General features: G+C 57.2%; 1 protein-coding gene and 1 long non-coding RNA gene across 2 annotated transcripts; one reads left to right on the forward strand and one right to left on the reverse strand.

Moving 5' to 3' along the window:
* Positions 1 to 27,335, forward strand: QSOX2 (quiescin sulfhydryl oxidase 2). The gene is made up of 12 exons (XM_019756684.2): positions 1 to 342; positions 11,096 to 11,196; positions 12,802 to 12,850; positions 13,473 to 13,578; positions 13,715 to 13,805; positions 15,490 to 15,635; positions 16,945 to 17,076; positions 17,302 to 17,431; positions 18,901 to 19,023; positions 19,446 to 19,596; positions 22,790 to 22,978; positions 24,798 to 27,335. Exons 1-12 carry the CDS (start codon positions 15 to 17, stop codon positions 25,325 to 25,327), a joined length of 2,076 nt encoding a protein of 691 aa, XP_019612243.2. The 5' UTR covers positions 1 to 14; the 3' UTR covers positions 25,328 to 27,335.
* On the reverse strand, positions 7,584 to 9,066 carry LOC141571213 (uncharacterized). Its single transcript, XR_012496010.1, has 5 exons — positions 8,938 to 9,066; positions 8,803 to 8,853; positions 8,320 to 8,536; positions 8,120 to 8,232; positions 7,584 to 7,800 (listed from the first exon to the last, which is right to left on the reverse strand). It is a non-coding gene; the product is annotated as an uncharacterized LOC141571213 (long non-coding RNA).
* Positions 27,336 to 27,460: the final 125 nt, after the last annotated feature.

Below are 27,460 nucleotides of genomic sequence, written 5' to 3' on the forward strand. Positions count from 1 at the left end.
GCGGCACTCCCAACATGGCGGCGGCCGGGGCGGTGCCCGTGACGCGCAGCCCGGGAGCCCCGGCAGGGACGGCGGCTCGAGCCCGGCGCCCGACCCCGGTGCGGCCCGCGCGGCTGCCCCCGCTGCTCGTGCTGCTGGCGGCGGCGGCAGGGCCGGGCGCGGGCGGCGCGGCGCGGCTGTACCGCGCGGGCGAGGACGCCGTGTGGGTGCTGGACAGCGGCAGCGTGCGCGGAGCCACCGCCAACAGCTCGGCCGCGTGGCTCGTGCAGTTCTACTCCTCGTGGTGCGGCCACTGCATCGGCTACGCGCCCACCTGGCGGGCCCTGGCCGGGGACGTGCGAGGTGAGGCGCGCCCCGCGACACCCCGGCTCTGGCCGGCCCGGCCCGGCCCTTGCAGCGCCTGGGATTCGCCCCTCTGGCTCGCGGCAGCCGCCCAGGCCCCTTTCCCCTGTCCTGCAGCGCACCCCGCTTCGGCCTCCTCTGGCCTGCGCCCCGGGTCCCCCAGATGACCCCTCCATGGGCTCCTTCCTGGGAAGTTGCTGTCGCAAGTCAGAATGACAAGAACCCTTTCCCCCAAACCTCACTCCACAGTTGGGGACAGGGTAGCCCTCCCGATGCCGCCCAGCTCTCCAAACACCGAGTTTGAACTCCCGAAAGCTTTATTAGTAAATCCCCCAGGCCTTTATTCTAGCTGTTTCCTGATGCACACCCCGTCCTCAGTAATCCCATTTCAGTGCCTAGAATCGCCATTCTTTGAGGATCAAGCCCCTTCCCTCTAAATCCTTCATGGTTGTCACCCTCTTCTGCTTAGGGGTGCTGACCAGATGAGGAGCCCTCAACTTAGACGTCCAAGTACTGTGCAGACGTCTGTAGAAGCAGAAAAAGACCTTTGAAGCGTTTCACTGGGAGGTTCCTTGTTCGTGGACATGCAACCTTTGTTAAATCTGTCATCCACCAAACTAGCAGTTATGTCCCCACATTGCATTGCTGTTTGCCACTGTAATCACGCTGCAGTTGTTAGTCCCTGAGGTATTTGCCTGCTCTCAATGGCAGAGCTGAGGCAGGAGGGAACATTGGTAGCATCCTTCTTGCAAGCGGACCCACCTTTGAAATGGACCTAAAATGGAATGTAAATCGCCCTGAAGTAGGAGCTTGTCCCCAGCAAGAGTGAGGTTTGGCTGGATGCTAGCTGGTGCTGAGCTAACCTCTAATTATGTATTTCAGTGGGTGAGAGGGTAACAAATTGCTGTTTCCTTCCTACCTCTGTTTTTAAGTCTTACATTCAACCCTGTTGTGATTGTCTCATATCTAAACTGATTCCCAAAGAAACTTGAAAGAAGTCTATCGAGGGGTTTTGTGCGTAATTGTAAATGATCGTCTTTAGGCTGCTTCTCGTCTTACCTCAGGGTGTTGGGCCTTTTCGTTCTAAAGGGTTTGCTCTCTGAGGGTGGTTTCTTAAGTCCCGAATGTCCTGCCCTGGTCAGAAATGAGATCAGAGGCTAAGAAGTGGGCAGAGGACTCGTCCTCATAGGTTTTTTTGCCTCAAGCCTTTGCTTAGAGAACAAACAAGCCCCTGAGTAATGCAGAGGACTTTCAGTTCTCAGTTGTCATTCGGTGGCGGAAACAGGGATGCATGCCATTAAGGTGCAGGTAGCTCTGGTAAAGCATTTGTCACCTATTTTGTGCATATTCTGATTTTTTCGGTGTAGTTTCTGAACTACAAAAGTCGTAAACCAGATTCAAGCATTGCAAACTTCCATAGTGAAACCAGCACGTGAGGACCCTTGAGAATTGTCCCTGAAACTTGGAAGGTTACTTCCGCAAGTGAAGCTAGTGAAATCCGTACCGAATGGTGTAACTTAACTATTAGCCAAATACGGTTATCTTAAAAGGGTTGGACATTGTCCAGGTCGAGGCCGGAAGATCAAGGCCTGAGACCGGATGGAGATGTGGCTAAAAGTGAAAGACAGCTCGAAGGACCCTTGGACCCTTGAGGCAAGAGTAGGCTGAGAGGGAGGAGGGGTGCCATGCCAGCAGGGCTGCCCAAGCGCCCTCTGCACTAGGGAGTGTCCCACTTGGGGTCCCCAAAGGGAGGTCACCTGGGGACTTGTTAGAAGTGCACGTGGGCAGCCCCAGCCCATTTGGGTCAGAAACGGCATGAGGCCCAACATCCTGTCAGCACAAGCCCCAAAGGTGGAGTGTCACTGTGCTCAGGGACACCTTGCAGGACACCTGCTAGAAATGGCCCGTGGCCAGAGGTGATGGGAAACGTGGCGTGTGACTCCCTCTCGTGGATGCCTACTGCACACGAGAGTTCCTCAGTTAAGGACTCTGTTAACGCTGACCCTTTGCTTCCCACGTGGTTGACGCCAGGACCTTTTTGTGCCTTATTTCCCCAGACTCACCATGGCATGTGTTGGGAAGAACCACCCTCACCCTCACCTTGGAAGTCCGTGGAAGCCCCCCTAGCTCGGTGCCGTGCTCCCCACTGTGGGCCACCTCGCAGGGAAAAGGGTGCCTATACACTTGTCCTCCAGCCTGTTAAAAAACAAAATTCAACCCCATCCATTGGAGATGTAATTGGCTTTATTAAGCAATTCATGGATTGGGCAGCATGCTGTCTAGCAACTAGACGGGCGCTCCGAGGGGTTGTACAAAATGGAAGGTTTTATAGGCAGAGAGAGGGTGGGACTAAGAAGCTAAGGTGGGTTATTTCAGGCCAGGACACCCTCCCTTAGGGGGAGGCGGGGGTCTGATCAGGCAGGTCACCTCACCAGTGTAGAGCAGGAAACTCCAGACTGGTTTGCAGTGCCACTCCTAGGAGAGGCTGAAGCTGCACTCGGAGCTGTGACGCCTCATCAGGTGTCGTGGCTCTGATACAGTGCTGCCGTTTGGTCCTGTGGTTTTCTCTAACAAGTCCAAGTGCCGTGCTCACTCCATGGTCACACTTTGGTCCCCATCAATCACTTGGGAATTGGGCTGTCCAGTCAGCCCCCCAGGGCTCGCACACCTTGGACTGGAGAGTATCTAGCCAGCTTTCCCCATCTGCCACCCTCCTTCCAGTCTCTACACCTGAGTGGCTTCTAGAAAGTGGGTGGTTATGATAACAGGCTCTGCCCCCTGGCTTGGGATGGGCGTGGGGGGTGGGCGGGCATCGAGCTAGATGAGCATCTGCTCCCCCCCACGCCATTGCCTTGCCTCCTGACTGGCCTGTGCTTGCTCAGGAGCAGAAAGCCTGAATGGGGGGGTGGGGGGCTTCTCCCCAGCTGGGTAGGGACTCTGTCCACAGCTTAGGTGGGTACCTTCATTTTCCTAGATTTGGAATGAACTTTAATTTAGCTCTTCACTGACATTTCTCAGATTTTGAAAATAAATGTGTGTGTTTTTTTCAAGTAAGAAGGTGGCTTACCAACAAAAGGTGTACTGTCGGGTGTAGCCCAGTGTCACTCTAGTGTTTCTGGTACTCTGGCTTGGGCCTGTCACTTCAGAGGACTCTAACAAAGCCCTGCAGTGTTCCTGAAAGTCCTGTCACCAGCGCTGTGGTGGCAGCTCCCTTGGTCTGCCACCCCGTGGTGCTGGCAGTTGGGACACCTTGGCCTGGGGCAGCCCCTCCCTTGAGATATCGCTGAAATATCTCTGTAGAGACGTGGTCCCAGGATTGTGGTGAGGCAGTGTAGGGGGAACCAGAGACCCACGGCGCACACATCGTCTTCCCCGTCCTGCAGGGGGGTCGCTGCACTCAGGTTGCAGATGGTGCGCCATGAGGCTGAGTGAGGCTTATCCACTGGGGGTCACAGCTGAGTGACAGGCTGGGGGACTCCAGTGCCCCAGGGCCCACTCCCTGTGCCTTGCTTCTGCGTGGCGTCGGCTCTGGGTCTTGCCTCCCTCCGAGCTCTTCCCCACCTGGCCTGGACTTCATCTGTGGCTACACGGCCGGCTTCTTGGAGGTGAACTAGAGGAGAGGACCCGGCGTTCCCCACGGGCCCAGTGTCTTCACTGGAAGGAGGAATGGGGGCTGAGGGAGGATGGGTGCTAATGGTGGCAAGAGTGACGGGTTAGCACACGTGCAGGGTGCAGCCCGAAGGAGAGCCCCAGGAGGGCTGCCAGGAGCTGCCCTGGACTCTGGAAGGGGAGATCAGAGGCAGGCAGGCAGCAGCAGCGTCCTCCCTTGGTGGCCCAGATGCCTGTGAGACGCAGGCTCCGTGACGGCTGCGGTATTCAGAGGCGCTCCACTGCTGGCGACATTGGAGGAAGCGGGCCACACATGCCGCTGGCCCTGCCTCAGCGCTGGAGGTGTGTGGACTTGTGCTTGTAGCTTTCCTTTCTCACAGCAGTGTGACGTCTCAGCATTGAACCAACGAGACACGGTTCGCACCTCTGCAGCAGCCCTGGAATGCCCGGTGGGGACTCTGGACAGCCCACGTTGGGCCGGGAGCCAGGAGCTGGGGGGGGGGGGGGCACGGACCACCGAGCCAGCTCCAGCTGAGGCTAGGAGGGCTAAGCGAGCACTCGGGACTCCTCACGCCGGCTCTGGGTAGCGTCTGGATGACTTGTGCTGGCCTCTGCTCAGTAGCCTGTGGGCTTCATTTCTACCTGGGCCTAGAGATTCTGAACTTGTGGCTTGAACTTGACCTAACCCAGAAAGACCTTTGTTCAGCCAGGAAGGGGCCTGCACCAGGAGACACAGCGCACTGCCCTCCGGTGGCTGGAACGTGGGCATGGGAACCCCCACGTTGCCCTGAGTTTGCACAAGGGTGGAGAAGCCATATTGGGGGGGGGTGCTCTGCCTGAAAAACAACTCTGCAGTTGCCTTCTTTTAAACTTGGGAGGCTAATTAATCTGCACCATCATCGTTTTCTAGAACTAGTTGATGCTTGACCATAAATCAGACTTTCCTAGACTTTTCCGATGGAACTTGACAAGTCACAATGAAAGGTTTCATCCTGTTAGGTTAAGTAGTGTGGTTATTTGACAAGTAAACTTGAAAGACATTTCAGTCCACTGTGTGCAGAAGCTTAAGTATTGCACAAGTAGTTTTTAAGCCTGTGGTACTAAAAGTAGGCAGGCCTGTGAGTGAGAGTGAGGAGTGGGGGTCCACAGGCCGCAGGGAGTGGCTGCCCCTGACAGCAGTCTCCCAGCTGGTTCCCCCCCCCTGCTTAGCTGGGGGTGGCCCGGAGATGTCATGAAAGCTGGCAGTTTGCATTCAGTTCAGAGCGTCTCTCTCCTTTGTGTGCTGGGACCCAGACAGGTGGGAGAGGCAGGAGGAGGGGAGGGTCCGAGCTGAATGAGGCCGCTACCCCGGAGCAGACCATTGAAATGGTCTGTGTGCCTTGTGTTGGTGACGGAGGCTGTGTCTCCTTTGTGTTCCCTCAATGCCAGTCCATCTGCCGGAGCCTTGCAGTGACTGTAACCGAAATTCTCCCCTTGGCACCTTTCAAAGACAGACAAAGGCCTCGTGAGTGTCGCCCTGTGCCCTCCACCAGGATGGCAGCCGGTTCCCAGGGGACGTTGGCTATGAGTGGGGCTCCGCCGACGGACTTGTTGATTCTCAGGACTCCTAAGGAGGCAGGCGGGGCGCGGGCTCAGCACTGTCCTTTCCCACCACTGCCCCAGCAAGCTCCCTGCGGGAGCAGGATGTGGTGTCTGCTTGGTAATTCATGGGGCCTGTACCTGGGCGTCCCCTGCCCCAAGCACTGTGGTAGGTGCAGGAAGCGGTGATGGACGGAAGGGCCCTGCCCAGTGGAGCCTGTGCTTCAGGGGAGGACCAGGCAGTGAACAGAAAAACAAAATGAATCAGTTGGTTGCAGGTGATAATGCTGGGAAATGCACAGGATGGTGGGTTGGCACCTGGCAGTGGAGGACGGGCTCAGAGGGGCAGGGCGGAGAGGCCCAAAGGGGAGGTGGAGCAGCTGCGTGAGGGTGAGGGGCCACCCCGTGGAGGGGAGGGGTCAGCATGCTGTCCATGCCGTGTCCAGAGGGCTTAGAAGGGGCCGCAGTGGGGAAGCAGGGCGGCTGCGATGGGACCAGCAGCCGTGGAAGCTGGCAGCCGGGGCTCTGGGCTGCTACCTCGTGTCCTTACCCCTGAGCCACAGGACAGAAGAGTGGCTTTAAGCAGGGGTCCAGGGACCTGGTGTCTGCTCCCTGGAGGGCTGGAGACCAGCAGGGCCACTGTTGGGACGCTGTGAGAGACTTCGGTGCCCACGCCACTTTGGTCAGCATCAGGCGCTCTGTGGCCCAGCGGCCGCTCCTGGCCACGGCCCGTGTCGCGCAGCCCCGAGCAGGTCCGCCGGCAGACGGTACAGGAACACCCTTGGCCCTGGTCATGGTGCACGAGTCGGGCCTCGGGCCGTCCAGCGTTAGGCGCCGACACTGGCCTAGGAGCCCTCCCACCGCAAGGCTGCGGCGTGTCGTGTGTGGGGGGTGGCAGGCTACTCAGGTTCAGTACCCTGCAGCCAGACGGCTGTTTCCTGAGGGACCCCAGCTCTTTCTACCATTGCGGTGGGAATAAGCAGCTGGTTGCACACCTGGGAGAAACAAGGGTTTCCTTTCTCCTTTTCATTTTTGTGCCACCAGCTGTTGTATCCTTTTTCGAAGGGCAGAGTCTACCTTCTGGGTGCTGGGGACGTGGGCGGAGCTTTGGAGGCTGAAGACCCAACGTGGTGGCTGCAGTCCACACGGCCCCCACTTTCCCTGAATAGGGGGTCTGCAGCCCGTCACCCCCTCCTCAGTGGGAAGGCAGCCGGTGCCTCTGGGGTGGGGCCCCAGGGAGGAGAGCCGGCCCCCCGCTTCTGCGGGACGGGGTGTGGGGCAGGCGGAGGACCCAAGATCCCCTTTTGGTCCTGTCTCTTGCCGGCGACCTGGGGCGGCAAGTGGGTGGGTGGGGCACACCGTCCTGGCTGTGGTGGGGTATGGAGCAGAGGGCACCCTCCACCCCCGCCCTCACCCTGGGGACTCGGGACAGGGGACAAGCTTACCTCTCTGCCAGTGATCTGTGCTCAGTCCCCCAAAATCTCTGAGGCCAGGGCCTGGTGGTTACAGTGTTACGTTAGGGAACGGCTGTGGGTATGGGTGGCGTAAGGATCTGTGTCCCCAGAGCCAGGGGACCGCCCTGGACAGGTGCCGTCTCGGCCTCACTGACCCACTGCCAGAGCCCTGAGGAATGCTGGACCCTGAGAAGGAAGCCACTCTGCAGTGTCTTTGGCCCCTGTGACCCAACGCTGCTTGTCACGACGATGCTGTCGTTCACTCATCACCCACAGGTGTTCCTGAGGCCCCAAGTGGGCCAGGGGCTGCCGTGGAACTGGGGCCAAGGAACAGAAGCCTTCCCGCGATCGGCAGCCTCACAGGGACTGGCTCAGCCCACGTGCTGTGCTGCTGCCTCCTTCCCCTCTCCTGCCTCTGGGCCGTGCTCACTGTCCAGGAGGCCAGCAGCCCCCAGGGACCCGGTGAGCGTGGTGTGCCCTGCTGCTCTGCCAGCCAGAGCCGCCGTGAGGCGCACTCAGAGGGCGCTCTAGCAGCGGCCACGGCTGCTCGCCCGTCAGGAGGTACATGTTACCTGGGCTCTCCGTTTTCAGGGGGGGCAGCCTTGGCACAGAGACCTGAGAAGCCGCCCAGTCTCAGAACCCGGTCAGTGGCATAGCAGCGTGTGGACTGGATGCTGCCTCCAGACTGCTGTCCTTACATCGTCTGGCACTGCCTGCCATCCATCTGCTATGTAAATGGGCCTGCTGGTGCTGGGACGGGACAGGCCACTCCGTGGGGACGACGCAGACCAGCAGTCACGAAAGCCGGCAGAGGAAGCTGCATTTAGACAGACCCAGAGGGCAAGGAGAGTGAGCTCCGAAAGGCTCAAAGGCCTAGGGACGCCAGGACATGGCCTAATAAGACACTGGAGGGACGTGCAGTGTGGCTGGAGGACCAGAAGGGCTGGGGGCTCATCTGGACTGTGTGGCTGTGGCTGGTTGAGACCATGGGGAGCCATTGGGTCCCTTCAGGATGCTGTTGCCTGTCTAGTGAAGGATGGCGGGTGCACACCGACCCCCCCCACCCCCACCCAGGGCTGCCAGGTGTGGTGTGTGGGGGGGCCCACCCCAGCAATGCCCATCTCAGCCAGACTCACCTGCCGGGACTCTTGTTTCCCCCCCAAGCATGTCCTGTCAGGCCGACATTCCACTGCGATGTGATGGTCATGCTGAGCTGGGAAAGTGTGAAGGGCTCGCTGAACCTGGGCGCCTGAAGGGAGACCAGTTAGAAAAGTGTCATGAGTGCAGGGAGGAGGGGAGGGGCTCGCTCACCTGGCAGTCTCTCCCCACCCCTTACCATCTAAGAGGATGGCACAGCCCCAGGCCAGGGGAGGGGAGGCAGCGGGCCGGGACCCCCTCACATGTCGTGTGGTGTGTCGGTCGCGTGGATCCGAAGTGATGCTGTGAGTGGGAGAGAACTCTCTGCGTGCGCTCGTCCGTCCCTTGGACACTGGCTGTGCCCTGCTGGCCAGGAAAGGAACCCTGCAGTGCCCAGGAGTGTGTCTGCCCATGATCTAGTGGAGAGAAATATAAAAGGGGGGGAAAGGACAATTTATTCCTCCAAAGAATTGATTTTCTACATAGTTAAGAAGGCAGGGTGTCATGCAGAGGCTTTAGAAAGCAGCTGTTGGATGAAATGGTTCATTGTAAGTTTGGGGAACTTCTCTTTGCTTCGGAAGTAGACAGTGGATGGGGTTTGAAGAGGGAGTGTCTTCATGTGGAGGTAGTAGGATGAGGGGAGGGGGACATTCTGGTAAGACCTCACTGGCAGGCCTGTTACCTTCATGTGCACTGTGGGCTGCGATGGTGGGCGACGGACGGGCTGCGGAACCTGGAAATTCAGGGGGCAGGAGTCAGTCAGCGGTGGGTTGGGTGGAGGTTTGAAAGCCCCGGCTGCCTGGAAGTACAGACTTACCCTGTGTGTGGAGAGCTGGGTGGGGTATGTGACGGGGACGATGTCGTCAGAGCTGGCTTGAGGGTCAGGTAGTCACAGCGCAGGGGTGCGGGAGCAGGGGGCAGCTGCGAGGCCGAGCGGGGGCATGGGGACCACCTGTTCTGGTGGCTGGGGCACACCCGGGCTTCTGCCTTCCGTGTTTGAAGGTGTTTACCACAGGGCTGACAGCCATCCCTACCAGGTACGTGCTGCGTTAGGCTCAGGACAGTTACTAAAGCGGTTGTCACCACCTGGCCGGGGTCAGACCTTGTGGGCAGCATTTCTGCCCAGCCTACTTACCCTGGGAACGCCAGGGAGGCAGAATCAGAAACGGGACAAGTGGGCAGCTGTACCCATGCGTGATGCACGATCCCCACAAGCACCGAGCGACGAGAGTGTCTTTACATTTGTTTTTGTAAGTTACATACACTTAGTAAGAAAAACTTGGAAAACCAAATGTAGGGCCAAGTCCCACCGTGAAAAGCAAATGGTGGTGAATGCCCGTGAGTGTTTGGCCGCCTCTCTGTTCCTGGGTCAGCTTGACATTTCCCTGTGCTTATGCTGTGTGCAGATGTTAGCTCTCGGAGCCGTTTCTTGTTTCCTTACGCTCTTTATGGGCAGTAGGGCGCTTTTTTTAATCGTGCAATGGAAGTGTGTCATGGAAATTCCCAATAAACAGTGACGCTGTGTTGCAAGCCAGGAGAGAGATGGCAAATGTGGGCTATTGTGCAAGGTGAGTGGGGTGAACGGTGAAGATGACAGGCTTACAATGGGGTCCAGCAGTTCAGTGCCGGAACCGGTCCAGAGAGAAGGTACCGCTGGGCCGCTGCCTGCCGTCCACCGCACGGCAGCTGTGCCATGTGCTTCACTGTCTGGATGAGAGTATTAACTGTTCTTCCTCAGGCCTATGTAATTTGAGACTCCAGAAAGATATGACCTGTGATTCCGGAGGGTCTGTGACATTTTTTTTCCATCCACTTAAAATGGCCTTGGGATGTGAACTGGTTCCCCTGAGGCTCGTGTGTGGAACAGTATTCGGTCATTGATGGTGAAAGGCATAGCTTTGTTGGTGTTGTTACTTGAGCCTTTGCATTGTTTTAATGTTGGCTAACTTCTTAGAATTACAGAGGAAAAGGCATGTATGTTTAATCAAAAGTGGTGTATGAGGTGGGAAATTGCTGTTCGTGTTTGTATAGCGTCTAGTGATGGTCGTATTTTCTCTCTCCTTCCAGGCATGTTTTTAATACAACCTCTGGAGTTTTGGGTCATAGCAGAACTCAGAGAAAACTCTTTACGTGATTTTTAACCAAAGTCCTGTTGAGACCAGTGTGTGGTGTCAGAACAGGGGCAGTGAGGAGCCTCACCACCTCAGTGACAGCCAGTTGTCACTGCAGGAGGGAGGGGCGGGACTCACCTGGCACGGGAGTGGCCCGTCCCCCTTGGAGGGCTCGAGCCCCTGCATCCCACCTGGGCCTCTTGCAGTGTGTGCCCTGCTGCTGTGTCTGCAGAGGCCACCCAGCTCACTTATATGTCCTGCTTCCTTAGGCTATGCGCCAATCAGTGTGAACATCCTAGAGAAAGGGAACAAACCTTTTAAAGAGAAAACCTCATTAGTTGCCTTCAGAGGATGTTGGGGACCGTTCCTTTGAAACTGGTGACTAAAGCGACAAGCCCGCCCCCCACTTCCACCCCACACCTCGGGGTCACCATGAGCATAGGCTCCTCAGATCAGAAGCTTCCTGCCCCTAAGTAAGGCTGGGAGGAGTGAGACGCCACTACCTGGCTGCAGCCCCGGGAGTTAATGGGTTCAGGGGGTGCTCAGGAAGAAGGGCGGCAGCCAAGGGTCCCCCACCTCCTGGTGGAAGCCTGCTACACCGCCTGGGAGGTCACCTCCCGAAAGAATTGGGCGCACGTCTCTGTCTCGGGGCACAAGCTTATAGAAAGTCCAGGGCTGCGCAGTCTGCAAAACCCCGCCGGTGGCAGACCGCAGGGAGAGGACCCGTGTCCTGCAGCGAGCACTGCAGGGCTTGGGGACAGGAGACGGCAGACATGTCCTCCAGGCCTGCAATGGGCCTGGGGGCTGGGCTGGGGGCCACCCGCCCAGCGCCCGGCCACTGACAGTCTCGCCCCTGCTTCCCAGACTGGGCCGCCGCCATCCGTGTGGCTGCGCTGGACTGCGCGGAGGAGGAGAATCACGAGGTGTGCAGCACCTACGAAGTCCACTTCTACCCCAGCTTCCGGGTGAGTCCCTCTGCCCGCCCCGCCCACCTCCCGCCCCGCCCACCGCCCCGCCCCCGCCCCGCCCCCTCACCCCCCGCCCAATCCCTCCTTAGCCTTTGAGGCAGGCTTCTTGAAACTCAATGGGAGTTTGTTTGCAGAGGGTCACCTCTTTTGTTCCACCCTGTTGGGTGGGACGAGTCACCTTGGGAAGGTACACACACAGCCCGCCCCGCCCCCCAGTGAGGTGAACCGTGAAGTGAGGTCTGCGTGCCGTGCCCAGTGGGTGGGGATGGTGGGTTCTGCTGTTGGAGGCCGGGTCTGAGGCTTCGGCGCCCAGTGCTTCCGCGCGCCACGTATGTGGCCCTGTGAGGCAGGTTCCCTGGTGCACCTGTCCCCGGCCCGCAGAAAGGTTTGTCCCCATTCCTTCCACTAGGGGGCGGAGGGTAAGCTGGAATCTGGAACGTGGAGAACCACGTAGTTGGTTAGTGTGCGTGTACTGGGTCACACGCCTGCGTGGGAGGCGTCACCATATTACATCTGAGAAAGCTTCGTGCCCCCCTTAGCCCCCCCCCCCCAGCCCTATAGTCCTGTGCTCTGTGCGCATGGCGTCCGATGTTGTTCGTGCCACTCTGCTCACTGAGCCGGGTGCAGACTGGGGTAGCGACAGCAGACTGTGGGTCTGTGGCCTGCACAGACCGCGCACACTGGCCTGTCTGCTGTCCCCTCCCTTGAGCCCCACATTACTTGTCCTCTTGCTTTCTCGTCGGAGAGTTTGGTGGCGTCCGATGCACTCCGGTTGGCTGTCTGCCTTATGCACAGGCTGTTGTGCTGCATGGAAGCCTCTGGTCTTCTCTCTCACGTAATGGGACGTTGCTGGCAGTCACCTCACCATGTGGCGGTGCACGGTTTGCTTTCCCCTCTGTTGTTGGTGCTGGCTGTTCAGGCTTCGGCTGCTGTGAAGACGCTCATGCGTGTCCCCTGCTGTACGTGGCAAGAGTCCCTCTGGGCACAGGCCTCGGAATGCAGGCACTGGGCCAGGGGTACACGGACACGTTCCCTGCTGACAGTGACAGTGACCCTGTCTTCTATGTTTGTGGGCCCTGTGTCACCGCATCTGTGCCACTCCTGGTCCTGTCATTTGCCCATTTCCTTTGGGTTGTTTATCGTTTCTTACTGATTCATAGACGTCCTTTGTATACTCACAGTGCGAAGCTGTTTCCAGTTTTGAGTACCTCACCCTGTGTGTAGCTGCCTTTGATATGTCTTTTCATGAAGAAGGTTTTTAATGTTAAGATAATCCTTTCCTCTGTTCAGAGATACCAGGGCCTGTGTGTCATCCTGCCGGAAATCCTGTGTTGTTAGAATGAAACGATTAGACTACATACTTAACACCAGGGTCAGAGAAAGCACCTTCTTTATGGTTCTGGTCCTGTGAGTCTGGCAGTAAACACAGTATCCACAGAGACGAGGAACCACATGGTTCTTCACTAATTCACCAACACTTCCTGGAGGAAATTAACTAGCGCTGTGTCTTCAAGATGATGGTCATTTTGTTGCTAAAGATTAAACATTGACACAGACACCAGGCAAGGCTGTTTCTTATTTGTTCTGTGTTTTTCCTCTTAGTATTTTAAAGCATTTACAAAGGAGTTTACAACTGGAGAAAATTTTAAAGGTAAGGATATAAGCAATATATCTTACTGTCTTAGATTAACCTCACAATCTATCAAAGTGAAAATGGCTTCAGGAGACTAGAAAGCTCAGTGACAGGGCTGTCGCCGCACCCTCCCCTCCACATATGGGCACCAGCCCCATCCTGCCTGCCTGCCTTTAAGGGCATAGTCAGTCAGGCTCAGCGGGAACTTTTTATTTCATGCTCTGCCTTCCTTGGCAGTTACAGTGGTGACATTTCTTTTTTAAAGTAAACTTTTTGTTGGAAAAAATATTAGAGAAGTACACAACCGCTGCATTTTTATGAATGAGCCTGCCTGGTAGACCAGACCAGGCTCTGGAACGGGACCAGTCAGCCCCCAGGTAACAGTGTCCTACACCAGGGGCCATCCTGCCTGGTACTGAACCTGGTGCAGGGGCATCGCAGTGCTCTGGCCTCTGTCTCCACGGCGTGTGTGTGAGGTCGTCCGTTGCCCATTTGCTCCCACGCTCGCCGCCGTCTGGTCTCCTGCTGTGTGAGCCACTGCTGTCTGCACTGCACTCTGGACGGGCTCAGCACTCCCCGCTGGGGTCCTGGGCGGGGTGGGCGCTTGGCAGACAGCGCGGTGATGGGGTGCCTCCCACAGGGCCCGACAGAGAGCTGCAGACCGTGAGACAGGCCATGATCGACTTCCTGCAGAACCACACGGATGGGAACAGGCCTCCTGCCTGCCCAGCCTTGGACCCCATTCGGTGCGTAGTTCTGTGACAACATGGACTTTAATTTCGTAAAATATAGATGTGCATTAAGTGGCATGGGTGCTGGCATGTGATGGCCAGCTCACTGTTCTTGAAAGCACTAAAAGCCTCTCTTTTTTTCTCTTAAAAGGCCCAGTGACGTCCTTTCTCTCATTGACAACCGTGATGGCCATTATGTGGCTATTTTATTTGAGAGCAACAGCTCGTATGTAGGACGTGAGGTACCGTGTCAGCGTCTCCGCCAGTCCTGCCACATGACAGGGTTCAGTGTGGGGCCCAGGAGTAGATTGCTGGGCAGTGGGAGCTGCTGGTTTACAGAGAAGACTGGTGGGGGGAGGCTGCCCAGGGGTGGATGCGGCCTGTGTGGGCTGGGGGTTCACAGGAGACCCACCTGGCTCCGGGGGTTGCTCTTCTCTCCCTGTGCACTGGTGTCAGGATTTTTCTTTGCTGTATTCTGAACTCAACTTTCTGGCCAAATCCAAGATTCTGTAAAACCCGTTTCCATTGTGAGACTTTGCCCTCCTGTCTTCTCCCATGTGAGGGTCTGAAGCCTGTGCCATTGACAAAGTCTCAGTAAGATCCAGAGGCCGATACCAGGACAGCTGATAGGGACCCCTACCCTGTTTTCCCGAAAATAAGACCTAGCCGGACAATCAGCTCTAATGTGTTTTTTGGAACAAAAATTAATATAAGACCCGGTCTTATTTTATTATAATATAAGACCGGGTCTTTAATATCATATGATATGATATGATTAATATAATATAATAAATAATATAATAATATAACATGGGTCTTATGTTAATTTTTGCTCCAAAAGATGCATTAGAGCCGATTGTCCGGCTGGGTCTTATTTTCAGGGAAACGGTAGGGATGGAGGAAACGCCTGGCTCTAGGTGTTGAGCTGTCCTCTGCCGCAGGCCTCCCTACTCATAATCTGTGAGCTCTGGGGATGAAGGTGGAGACATGGGCTCTGGGGGCGTTTTTGTGGGTGCAGCTGGGGCAGGAGGCTGCAGAGGGCAGCAACCTGACCACCACGTGCCTCCGAATATGGTGGTGCAGTCATGCCGCCTTCTCTCTGGGAAGGACCCCACGTTTTTGTGCGACCCCATTCCCCACTGTCCCAGGCTCCCTGTCTCACTTGTGCTCTCGAGTGACATCCTGCGCCACCCCCACGCACACCGACCCAAGTGGGGACTGACGCGGCTCAGTCAGCCGTCGCCCTGTTCAGGACACGGCTGGTCCAGCCACTCTCTCCCAGAAGTCAGCAGCCGGCTGGGTGGGTGGTGCATGTGGGGTTTGCGGGCTGCCTCTCACACGCTCTGGCTCCCGAGACGCCCCTCCTGTGGTCGCCTGGCACCGTGACCCCATCGCTGCACCCTCAGCCTAGTGGGACCGGTCAGGGGCAGGTCCTGAGGGAAGGAGCGGCCAGTGCAGAGCCTGCTGGCACTCCAGCCGGCTGACCAGAGCCACGTTGCTGTCCCCGGATGCTGGTGGCCTCCCAGACACAGGCCATGTTGCGGGTACACGGCCGTGTACGCCAGGAGAAGCTTAGCAGTGCGGCCCCCATGTCCCCGTGGTAATGTATCCTTATACGATGAACGTCAGTTTGTGGAGGATGTGTGTTCTGGCTTAGACAGTGCAGTGCAAGTTCACGGACGACTGTTTTCATGGTTGGTCTGTAGGACTGCGGGGTGAGACTGGTTTATGCCCATGACGTGCGTCTGGGGCAGTTACCTTAGAGTGCAGTCAAAATAAGGTGTAAGTAACAGGCTGGTTATGGAGGAAAATACAGATTTATTCCAAATGATGTTTCCAATTCCTGTAGCAGGCCACTCCTGTCAGTGTGACACTTCTGAGGACACTGCCATCCACAGGGCAGGTGACGCATCTCTCCTTATCCAGGTGATTTTGGACCTGATTCCATATGAGAACATCGCCGTGAAGAGAGCGCTGGCTGCTGACGGAGCCGTTCTGGAGAAACTTGGTGTTTCTTCCGTCCCTTCATGTTACTTGATTTACCCAAATGGGTCACATGGGTTAATTAACATGTAAGCACAGTTTGGCCAAAGGACTATTTGTGACACCTGGTGGGTCCGGGGTGGGAGTGCACTGGGGCCAGGTGTGGCCCGTGTCTGTCGGGGGCGAGGCACCTCTCCTGTGCTCCACGGTGAGTGGTGGGCGTGGATGGGCGCCAGGCTCTAGTGCCCTCACGTTCTGCTCCCTGTGCTGGGTGCCTGGATGTCCCTAAGGTCACCTCGATTGAATAAAGGTTGGGAAAAGGTGGTACATGATGGCTGGTCCTGAAGCCTGTGTCTGCCGCGTCCCAGCCGGCTTAGCAGTGGGGAAGGCCTGCTGCTGTCCTGGAGACCCCAGGCTGGTGTCGCCTGCGTTCACTCAGCAGTTCTTAGCAGGTCACCATGTGCTGGGGCCACAGCAGTGAGAAGACGTGACACGTTTCCTCCTTCGCAGGCCTTCTATTTCAGCTTCTGGGGAGTTTAATGGGGGCACCAACGGCGCCCTCCCCAGAAGCCTCAAATATGCCAGTTCCTTAGGTGTATTTCTAGTCTTAACAAAAAAAATCGGAATTCAGGGTAAGCAAGGTATCTGTGGAGTTGGGCCATCTTGTATCACACTCTGTGGTCCGGCTTGTTAGGATGCTATAAGCACCTGGGCCGGCACACGTGGGGTCCCGGCCCTGCAGCAGAGGCCGCTGCTGCCTTTGACAGCTTCCCTTAACACTGCCATTGGGTTTCTCGAAGAAAAATGCTCGTTTTATATTAAAAGCGTGAGCTGTGCAATTGAACATAAAACAACATTGATATTTTTACCTGGACGCTTTTGATGACCCCTGCGGTACATTGGAAGAGCTCAGTAACGGCCTCCACATGTCCTCACTCAGGCCGCACAGCAGCGCTCAGGGGAGCTGACACATTGGGCGGGGCCAGGACACCCCTTCTCACAGCCCCGACTTCCAGAGCTCCCACCAGAGCTGGCAGACTGGGCAAAGGCTCTTAGGATTGTTGGAAACCAGTTTGAATAAAGCTGATGTTGGCAGATGCTCAACCAGCCTTACAAACAAACTGACTTGCTGTCCCCATGTCCCCACTGAACAAGAATGATTGTAGCACTTACCACAGCCAGAGCTGGGTGCTGTGTGGTGCTGTGTGGGTCTGTCTTAATCTCTGGAGGGGCCAGCTCCTGAGGCCGGCTTCTGCCCCCCCCCCCCACAGCACCTGTAGTAATGGGTGACAGGTGACTGGGTGACTCAGGATGTGGTTTGGGTCTTGTAGCGCTAGACCGGGTCTCTTGGAGCGGCCTGAGGGCTCAGCCCATGCCCTGCCCACCCCTTTCTCACAGTGCGAAGCCTCTCCGATCGTTTTTCTCCTCTTATTTGAAATCGTTGCCGGATGTGAGGAAAAAATCACTTTCGTTGCCTGTGAAGCCAAACGAAGAAGAAAACTCTCAAGTTGTGTGGAGAGAGTTTGACAGGCAAGTGTTCCTGTGGACGTGAGCTTCCCGGGGAGCGGCCGCGTGTGCGGGCGGCCACCTGGAAGGCTTGGCTCACTGCAGGGTCGGCTCCAGTGACAGACCCACTGCTGGCCGTGGAGGAAACACCCATGTTGTCCTCGTGAGGAGGGGTCCCTCTGGGGTAGGAGCAAGAAAGGGGGGATTTACGTAAAAGTTGGTTTTCACGTGACTGATGTTTAATCGCAGGTCCAGGCTGTACACGGCAGACCTGGAGTCAGGGCTGCATTACCTGCTGAGGGTGGAGCTGGCCGCTCACAGGTCCCTTGCTGGGGCCGAGCTGAGAGCCCTCAAGGATTTCATCACCGTGGTAGCCAAGGTGTGCGGGGTGTCTGCTCCGGGCGAGGGCTCAGCCTGTGGAGAGGGTGCTCAGGGCACTGGGCTCCCTGACTTGGGAGGGAGGGAAGCTGACCTAAGCTAGATGGTGCCCAGCGTGTGCCGGACCTGTCTGGGCACTGGGAACATGGCGCACAGAGCAAGCCGAGAGGGCACTGCGTGGAGGGGCCGGGATGGGCCCAGGGCAGAGGGGAGAGTGGCTGCAAACAGGCGCTGCCACTAGCAGGATGAGAAGGGCAGTGGGGGGCAGGGAGCCGGCGGGCCGTCGGAGGAGGAGGAGGAGGACGAGTGGTGCCGCCATCGTTGTCCCCGGGGGTCTGTCGTGTTGGATGGGACCTGTGGTGGGCTGGCTGGCACCCCACCTTTAGCAGTCAGGGAGTGGGTGGGCGGCTCGTGTGTTGGCGCAAGTCTGGTTCCTGCCAAGAACTCTCAGCTCCAGGGCTGGAACCCGTGGCTCCTTTATGTTTAAAGGAATAATGAGTCGCCTGTGTGTTTCGAATGAATAAAGGAAACTTGTTTGGACAGGTTTTGACACCCCTGTGCCGTTCACAGTTCAGAAATCTGCAGCTGCCCTCATTTCCTTTAAGAAAGTGCCCTGCTGACCTGTGTCACGTGGCACTCGCCTGCCCGGGCTGTTAGATGAGAACATGCCCCACCAGCTCGCCTGGTTCACCCTCGTTTCAGTGAGGCGTGAGCCCAGGTGGCCCTGCCTCATTTGTGTCATCTTCCTCAAGTTTACTTAAGCTTTAAATTAAATACTGGTGAATTGGTAGTGGTCTTGGGAAAGCTACGTACAAGAAACATTTTACGGAGTTGGCGGTGGTGTTTCTGTGCTGTGTCCGCATCGTTGGCAGTAAGGTTTAGTCTGCAAGGTTTAGTCCAGGTTTTAAGAGCTCTGGGCAGCCTTCATTCTGCACACCCTCTGCGGTGACCTCTGCTCGCAGTCCCACAGTGCTCTGGGGTCCCTGGTGGCTCAGCCTGAGGACCGGCATTCGTGAGCCTAGAAACCCCAGTGGCACCCGTAACTTTCTCAGTGGTCACTCCAGCCACGACATGGGGAGGCGTGGAGGGAGTATGCAAGTACCAGGCGGGATTAGCGTGAATTGTCAGGAGGAGGGAGCGCAGAGCCCTTGACAACGAAGATGGGATACAGAAGGTCACTGTGAAAGTCATTCTGAAGTGGCTAGCTGGCTGAGGACACAGCAGGTGGGCTGGAGGAAGGGGGTCCGGTTTTCCTGGGAAGGGGTTGGCCAGAGCCCCCTGCCTGCCCCTCAGGTCCTCTCTGTGTCCCAGAGGAACTGTAATTCCTAGAAAGACCCCCACCCCAGTTCTGGGTTAAAGCTGTGGTTGATGGGAGACAGTTCCCGCAGTCCGAGTGGGGCAGGCGCGTGTCCTCTCCTCCGTGGGGCACTTTTCTTGGCCAGTTTCTAAGTGAGGTCCTTTCTCGCTCAGCTGTTCCCTGGGCGGCCGCCGGTCAGGACGCTGTTGGAGATGCTGCGAGAATGGCTGGCCAGCCTGCCCCTGGGGAGGATCCCCTACAGTGCCGTCCTTGACCTGGTCAACAACAAAATGCGGGTGAGCCCAGGGCGGGGACCCAGACTCGGCAGGTGGGAGCAGCAAGCTGACCTGCACGTGGCCTGACATCGTGCAGACACCTTCAGGCCCGTTTCCCTCTACTGTCCCTGTTCCCATGCCGACCTGTGTCCACTCCCGCGTGTGCCTGGTGCTGTCAGCCTGTACCGAGTCCTCAGTGTAAGGACAGTCCACCACAAGTGTGTGCCGCTCCCGCCAGTGAGGGTACCGGAGTCCCTGCTTCTGCCCGAAAGCATCCCAGGAGCAAACCCGGCATGGGCCATGTCAGGACAGTGCGTGGTCGGCATGTGCCGACAGGTTTCATAAGTGTCCCCATGTCCCCACCACCCAGTTGGATAGAGGACATTCACCGACTTTTTAATTCTAGCGATTTAATTCTCTCTTCCTCTTTGCTTTCTCCCCAGATTTCTGGAATCTTCCTTCCTAACCGTATAAAGTGGGTGGGGTGTCAAGGAAGCCGACCGGAGCTGAGGGGCTACACATGTTCTCTCTGGAAACTGTTCCACACTTTGACCGTTGAAGCCGGAACCCACCCAGAAGCGCTGGATGACACAGGTAAAGTGTCCCAGTGCGGCCACCTGACGTGTTGCCCATCATGGCGCCTGCAGGTGCATCCAAAGCTCAGCAGAGGGTGGTTTGCGCGTATCAAGCAGTGTCATTGACTGCCCAGCGGCTGCTGCGGGAGCCTGAGTTCCCAGCCTCTGAACTTGCAGGCACGTGTGTGGCAGGAGCTGTCTGTCACAGAGAGGCCAAGAACGCGCTGGCCGGGAGGCAGTCAGAATAAGTGAACAGATGAGGAAAGGTGTATGTTTGATCTCTCACTGCATAACGTGATTCTAAACTTAGCAGCTCAAAAGAGCACACACTTAACTATTTCACAGTATCTGTGGGTCAGGCGTCCAGTGTGGCCTAACCGAGTCCTGTCTCAGACAGTGTCGGCCAGGGAAGGGCATCACCTGAAGGCTCGACGGGGAGAGCCCCGCCCATGCTCACTCGCTGGTGGCAGGTGGCCGGCCCTGGCCGGTTCCTCACCACGTGTCCTCTCCTTGGGCAGCTCCCGTCACAGCAGCTGGCTATGTCAGAGCACCAGTGAGTGAGGGCGCCCTCCTTGGTGTGACATCCCAAACGTGTTCTGGTCGCGAGAAGGGAGCCATTGGCCCAGCCTGCCCACAGGGGTGGGGTGACATAGACTGAGTGTGGGAAGGGGACCATGGGGCCGTCTGACAGGCTGCCCTCCACAAGAGGTTACAACTGCAAAGCTTTGGGTGGGTTTCCTAATCTCGGTGATCAGGAAAGAGCTCAGTCAGAACCATGGGGTTTCGCATCCCACACGATGCTGACACTGCTGGCTTGGCCCGCTTTGCACTTCGTGGAGGGCTGCACAGTCTCGGCGGGCCCTGTGGGCTCAGGGTGCTTGCTTGTCTTTTGGGTGCTGTTTTCGTAATCATTTAGGTGCACTGATGTTTATGTTAAGTCAAAAGTGGAGTCTTTTGACTCACAGTCCAGCATTCTTCCCAGTAAAATTGTAAAACTCTTTTAGTTATCTTTTGCTGTGTAACAAACTAGCCCACAGTGCGGTGGCTTAAAACAACCACCGCTGTATTTGGTCACGGTTCCGTGGCCTCAGTTTGGGGGCCCGGCTTGGGCTGGGGTGCTCGCCCATGCTGGCTGGTCTACACTCAGAGGGTCTGGGCCCTGCCGGCCGGCCCCACTCCTCACGTGGGGGCAGCACGTCTGGGAAGGGGTTCTCGGGGCCTTGGCCCAGGGGGGTACACAGTATAGCTTCTGTCACATCCTGCTGGTCACACAGGGCTCATCCAGCCCACATGCAAGTGGGGACCTGGTGAGGGGAGAGCAGCAAGGTCACCTTGCAAAGCGGCATGTGGCCGTCTTCGGGGACCTTCACCAGTCGAGGGCCCTGGTGGGGAGAGCTGGGCTTTCAGACCGCACAGCCCTTTAAGAATCTCATGCAGGAGAAGTAGCAGGGTTTTCAGGAGAACCCTCAGAAGCCCCAGAGTGAAATCAACCTCAGCACTGCTGGACGCAGTCCACGCAGGCCCGCGTCCTCTTCCAGGCCGGGCCCTCAGGATGGAGACCCCGTGTTTCCTGAGGACAGTCCTGCCGAGACAGGACAAGCACTGGGCAGGCAGTATGGTGGCAGCCAGGGCCGGGGTCGTCCCCAGGGTATTGTGCGGAAGTGCCACAGAGCTGAAGCTGGTGTTGTGAAGCTGTGAGGGCAGTGGACGACAGCGCAGACCCAGCGTCCTCGCCCGTCATCAGCGTCCATTGCAGGAGTGGCAGGGGCGCATCTCATGCCAGAGAACTGGGTCAGACGGAGATGCCGGATTATGTCTTGGAAGGTTTTCCTCTCCTTCCTGCACGTTTAAACCCCATCGACTAGAAAGCCTATATGTCCCCTAATCCCCCTCAGGTAGCATTATGGTTCTTTTCCACTTTAAAGATTAGGGTGGCCCTGAGTGCGGAGCTTTGCTGGGGAGAGAACAGGAGGATTACACAGTGATGCGCGGCAGCTGTCGGCTGCAGAGGAGGGCTGGCGAGCGGGCCGGTGGCCAGAGACCCAGCCGCAGCGAGTCCCGAGCGTGTCCCGAGCCTGCACGGGGTCCGTCTTGCTGGGCACCACCCAGCTGCCCTTGGAAACAGAGCCCAGAGTCACCAGTGCACTCAGATCGCGCCTTCTCCAAGTGAAGTAAATGAGGCCCCAGGGTTAGTGATAGACACGGGACATGCACCGGGCCTGTGACATTGCCCTTCCCAGGTGGAACCGCGAGGGGACTGCTCCAGCATGTGGAGAGACCACTCGCAGGGCCTGCTGTTGTTTAAGATGGAGTCTGTCTCAAAAGCGTCCTTTTTCCCCCCAATTATTTTGCTGCAAGTCTTTTAATGCTGACATTTAATCTGTTCTAATCTCATGAGTCTCTTATTTGTGCGCTCAGTCCCCGTGTCAGTTGTCCCGTTTAGCGCCATGCTGTCAGCCGCCTTCAGCTCGGGGCCACTTGCCTTCGTGAAGCATCAGTGTCCTCTGTCACGAGCGGGGCCTGTCAGGGTCGGTTCTCACCTAGGCCTGCAGACTGGCTGGCAGAGGCTGGGGAGTTTCCTTGCACAGAGACGTTCAGCAGGTCCTTGCCAGCCTGCTGCCCTGCCGTCTCCAGAGGGGGCCTGGCAGCTGACCAGCGTGGCCCCTTCGGGAAGGACCACATCGCGGGGCTGGCAGCAAGCCCGGAGGCATGTCTTATGGCCATGCTCACACTGGGCTTATGTTTTGCAAAGATTTCAAAGCAAAACAACTACAAATTCAGGACGAGTGGCCCCCATTGCCCTGGCACCAGCCTTTGGAGGCAAGAGAAATGGCATACAAGAAAGAGGCGGACGCCCCGGCAGAGCCCCGGCCCTCTGGGCCGTGAGGCCTAGGGCTCCGACAGCTGAAGCCTGAGCTGAAGGTGCAGCCCGTCCCCCTGAGGGCCCTTGGAGTCGTGGTGTCTTGATACTGTGGCTCGTCTCCTGGTGCTGGTGTGCATCCTGCAGCCAGACACAGGGCTGGCCGACCTCAGGGTGTGATGTGGGAGCAGCACCTCCTGGTCTGGGCCGGTGCCGTTTCCCTCCTGTGTCTGCAGACGCGTATGCCTGCCCCTTGTCCTGTGTCGGGCGCTCAGCCCAGCCCGTTCCTGGCGCCACCGCCCCGAGCTCTGTGGACAGTCTGACACGTTCTGGTGGCGCGTTCCCTCTGCAGGTTTCGAAGGCGACCCCCAGGCAGTGCTGCAGGCCATCAGGAGTTACGTCCGCACCTTCTTTGGGTGTAAGGAATGCGGGGAGCACTTTGAAGAGATGGCTAAGGAGTCCATGGACTCCGTGAAAACCCCCGACCAAGCCATTCTCTGGCTTTGGAAGAAGCACAACCTGGTGAACAGCCGCCTGGCAGGTAGGCGGAAGCCACACAGTGTGGGGTGTGGCTCATCGGGGTGGCGGCACCTGGAGTGAGGGCGTGTCCTATGGGCGGGACGCCCCACCTCGTGCTCACAGCTGGGATGTCTGCCCCATCAGATGGTGACCTTGCCTGGGAGCTGCCACCATGACAGCCGTGCCCACCTGCAGTGTCCCAGCTTTCCAGATTGTTCTCTCACTTCAGGGGCCGCATGGCGCCACCTTTTAACTTCCCCGTGGGTTACCCACTAGCTCCTGAGTAAATTTGGCAGTGGGAGACTTGGAATAGAATTAATTTTCAGTAAGGAATTTTAGTGTCATTACCAAACCAGACTATAAACCAAACCCCTCAAAATGGCTTTGTTTAAAAAAACTAAATAGGGCGCATGTATTTTCTCAGAGTTAAGTAATTCAAACTGTTCCTAAATCAGTGGCAGATTAAAATTAGGCTTAAAAATAATTCCCCTGAGAAATAAATCTTAATAGAGATGAATAGAAAATGCCACTAAACTATTGCTTTTTATTTAATCCACTGTATTATAAAAACATACTACAACTAAAGCACTAAAGAAAATTGGTTTTTCTTTGCACTCAGAGCTCGCTGCTGGGCTCCAGTCACGTGGCCGCGGCCCTTTTTGTGTTTGCCAGGATGTGGCCTCCATCAGCTGCGGGCCAAAGCACTTCCACGGTGACCCTAGTAAGGGACTTGTGCCTCCAGGGTGTCAGAGCTGTCCCTCCCTCTGTCCCCTGCCCAGGCCCCCTGCTTACCCCAGCAGCACTCCCTCTGAAGCAGCACAGCTGCCCCAGGCGTTTTGCTGCTGCTGAGGGGCTTTCTACAGCCGGCGCGGGGAGCTGTCACTCCTAGCTCCCGTCATGCCCCCAGTCCCATCTCCGGCCTCTGGGTTGTGACCCAGATTCCTTGGACCTCCCTCTCTGTGCCGTGTTGCTTGAGGACTCGGGCAGCTCTGCGTTTGTCCCCACGTGTGTTCAGAGCTCCCACTGGACACCCCGGAGCACAGCCCTGGGCCTTCCGTGGTCTGCACCCCTCCAGGTTTTGTGCATCACACATGCTCGTGGGAAGGCTCCTGTGCCACTGTTGGCCCTGCCGTGGCACGTTCACATTTATGCACATCCAGTTAAAGCTGAGTGTGGGTGTGGTTCATCTTGTGAAAGGGCATTTGCCACATCAGAGAGATTGGGAAGGACTCCCCCGCCCCCCACCTCTGGGGACCAGCGGGGCTGTGCTTGTCTGTCCACACTTGCCTTTTCCTGTAGGGACCAGGGCTCACCTCGGGGATATTTTTGGAGATCTTTAAAGGACTATTAGGGTCCAGGAGTGGCCTCCACAGCTCAGCCCCTGTGCCTGAAGTGCTGGCAGACAGCTGGATGCAGAGCCTCCAGGGGGGATGTTGGGGGCCATGGGTGTCGGGCAGCCCCTGAGGAAAGGGAAGACAAGCAGGGGTGGGGCAGGCTGAGCAGGGGGCCTCGAGGTCAAAGGCACAGAGGTGAGAACTTGGCACAGCCCGTTTTGGAAGCCAAGTAGCTGAGCAGATTGGAGCAGTGTGTCGCCGGCTGAGACGCAGTGTCCAAGTGTGGAAATGACATTTCTATAGGGAGCGTTAGGGGAACGGTCTGTAGGGAGTGAGGGGAGCGTGTCATCCAGACCCCACTCGAGGTCACAATGGAGGTGGGTGGGGAGGAGAGCGTGGAGGGCAGGCAGGCAGGGGACTGGCAGGGCTCGTGTGCACAGTGTGATGGCCGTGGACGGGCGGTCAGGTCGTTGGAAGGCCTCTCCCCTATTGCTCTCCCTCTTCCAGGGCACCTGAGTGAGGACCCCAGGTTTCCAAAGGTTCCATGGCCCACTCCAGACCTCTGCCCGGCCTGCCACGAGGAGACCAAGGGCCTGGACAGCTGGGACGAAGGCCAGGCGCTCCTGTTCCTCAAGCGGCATTACAGCGGTGATAACCTGGACCACACGTACGCCGCGGCCCTGGGCGGTGCTGGCGAGGGGGGCGGCCCGGCCGAGGCCCCGGAGCGGGAAGGAGGCCGCGCTTTCCCCGAGAAGCCTGGAGACCAGGGCTCCCGGAGTCCCCATCTGCCCAGCGTGCAGCCTCCCAGACCTGGCCTGTCAGAGGGGCCACACCTCAGGCAGGACAGGGCCGGGGTCCCCGGCCGCAGGGAGGCGGAAGCGGCCACGCCCTTTCTGGGGTCAGGCTTCTCCAGCCTGGACATGAGCCTGTGTGTCGTGCTCTACGTGGCCTCGTCCTTGTTTCTGATGCTCATGTTCTTCTTCTTCCGGGTGCGGTCCAAGCGATGGAAGGTCCGGCACCGCCACCCGTCCGTGTAGCGCCCTGGGGAGCCAGCCCGCCGCGCGCCGCGGCGTCATGTCACATCCGGGGTTTTACAGACACGGCCTGCACGTCAGCCGGCAGCTTTGGTGTCCGCGCCTGCGTGCTGCGGCTGCCTTCCCGGCACGCTCAGCGGGCGCCTTTCACAGATGTGCAGCTGCTGTGTCTTCACTCTTCTGGGCCTGAAACGGAGTGGGGGGTCCAGGCCAAACAAACAGACGTCGTTGCGCCCACTTTGCTCTCGCGTTTACTAGACTCCACGTCTGTCTGTCTGTCTGCAAGGCTCTGTTTTGGGATTTGGAGCCCCCCCCGCCCCCCCCCGGGCTGCCGGGCGAGTGAATGCAGCCGCAGAGCTGCAGCACCAGCCTCCAGACGCCTCTGCCTCCCGACTCACTTGTGCTTTCCAGCTGCTTGGCTGTCTGTGCGGAAGCATAAGCCCCTGGCACGGGCGCCACGGCAGCTCAGAACCAGAGGAGGGAAGCCTTAGCTGTCACCCTGCTCGGCTGTCACTCCGGGCAGGAGACTGGAGCATGAAGGGCGAGCCCAGGCGTCTGTGGCTTTGCTGCATTTCAAGAACTAACCCCCAGAGGCTGCGTGCAGTGGACTTGGCAGTGGGAAGGGACAGGAGGGCGGCTCGTCTGATTCTTCAGGGGCTGTGCCTTCGCTTGTTTGTTTGTGTGGTGAGGAGAGAGAGAGAAGTGAACCGGGGCTACCCATCTGCCTGCCCTCCCGGGCGGTTCTGGGAAACATGCTGCCCACTTGGGGGGGGGGGGTTGTACAGTGGGCGGAGTCCCCAGGGGCGTCTGAAGGAGCCCTTTGTCATCCAGCACCTGTAGGTCCCCCTTGGGGGGACCCGAGCCTGGAGTGAGTGGTGGATGCCTCTAAGGCCAAATTTTACTTGCCTGAAGCTGTTTAACCAAGGGTGCTGGCACAGGGGCTCCTCCCTCAGGCTTTGGTGATTACGTTTTTACCATTTAATGATTTTAACACATTATTTGTAAAACCCAAAACATTTAGAGGTTATGAAGATGTAAGCAAACAAATGAACTCTACCTGGGACGTTTCCATTGAGATGTTTTGTGGCTCTTGGTCACCTCACAAACTCAAACGTGTGCGTGCGTGTGTGCGTGTGTGTGTGCGCGCGCGTGTCTCACTGGGACGGTGGTGAGTAGTTTTTCCCACTTTGCCTGTTTTGCACTCATGTGCTCACTCAGTAAGGCCACTGTGATACCCAATGTCAGCTGATGCCTGAAGCTGTCATTAGCTGGGAGTCCGTCTTGATGGAAAGGCATGGCTGCAGAGAGCAGGCAGGTGCCCGGCGGGGCGGTGGTGGGCGGTGGTCTGAGCCTGCCCCCTCACTTCTCTGCTTGTTTGACACATTTTAACCCCTAGAAGCCTCTGTTTTAAAACCCATGAGCTTGTCTTCATAGCTAGTTGTGTGCCTGGGTTATTGAAGACACCGTATTATTTCTTTTCAACTTGAAAACAGGCAGATTTACACAGAGGGAAATAGAACCATTCGTTCCACTAACTGTGCGCCGTCCTGCGTCGTATCTTTCACGAGGCCACGTTGAAAGGCAGTGTTGGCTTTTAAGGGCCGTAATACTGCAGCTGGAGGTTACCACTACTCGAGCACCACGTTTACAACGTCCGGAGGGGCAGGGTTTCCAGCAGACGTCAGGGAGAGGCGATGTGCCAAGGTGGCCACGGGAAATGTGTCATGTGTAAGTGTCAACAGTCTTGCACACCTCACGTGGCCTGCTCGGAGCTGGATGCTATCTGTAGGCAAGGTATAAGGTCTATTTTCTAAAGTTGTAAGTATTCAGACAATGAATATAATAGTTGGGTAATTTAAATGTATTTATTTTTAATGGAAGAATTTTGATTAAAAATAAGCTAATTAACATGGAAAAGTCTGAAATTTCTTACCTGGAAAGTGAACATTTTGTATTTAATAAACTCTAATGTGCACAGTTTAAAAATAAAGAAATCTGACATTCGAACAAAGTTGTAATTCTTTGGAAACGTGAGCCAGCTCTGCAGAGACAGTGACGGTATTGGGGTGAGGAACAGGCCTCCTGCCTCTGGGGTGTATGGACTGGACACCTGAAGGTCTAGGATTTCTGTAGGGA

The sequence above is a fragment of the Rhinolophus sinicus genome, linkage group LG04 (assembly GCF_036562045.2).
Source record: "Rhinolophus sinicus isolate RSC01 linkage group LG04, ASM3656204v1, whole genome shotgun sequence".
Lineage (NCBI taxonomy): Eukaryota > Metazoa > Chordata > Mammalia > Chiroptera > Rhinolophidae > Rhinolophus > Rhinolophus sinicus.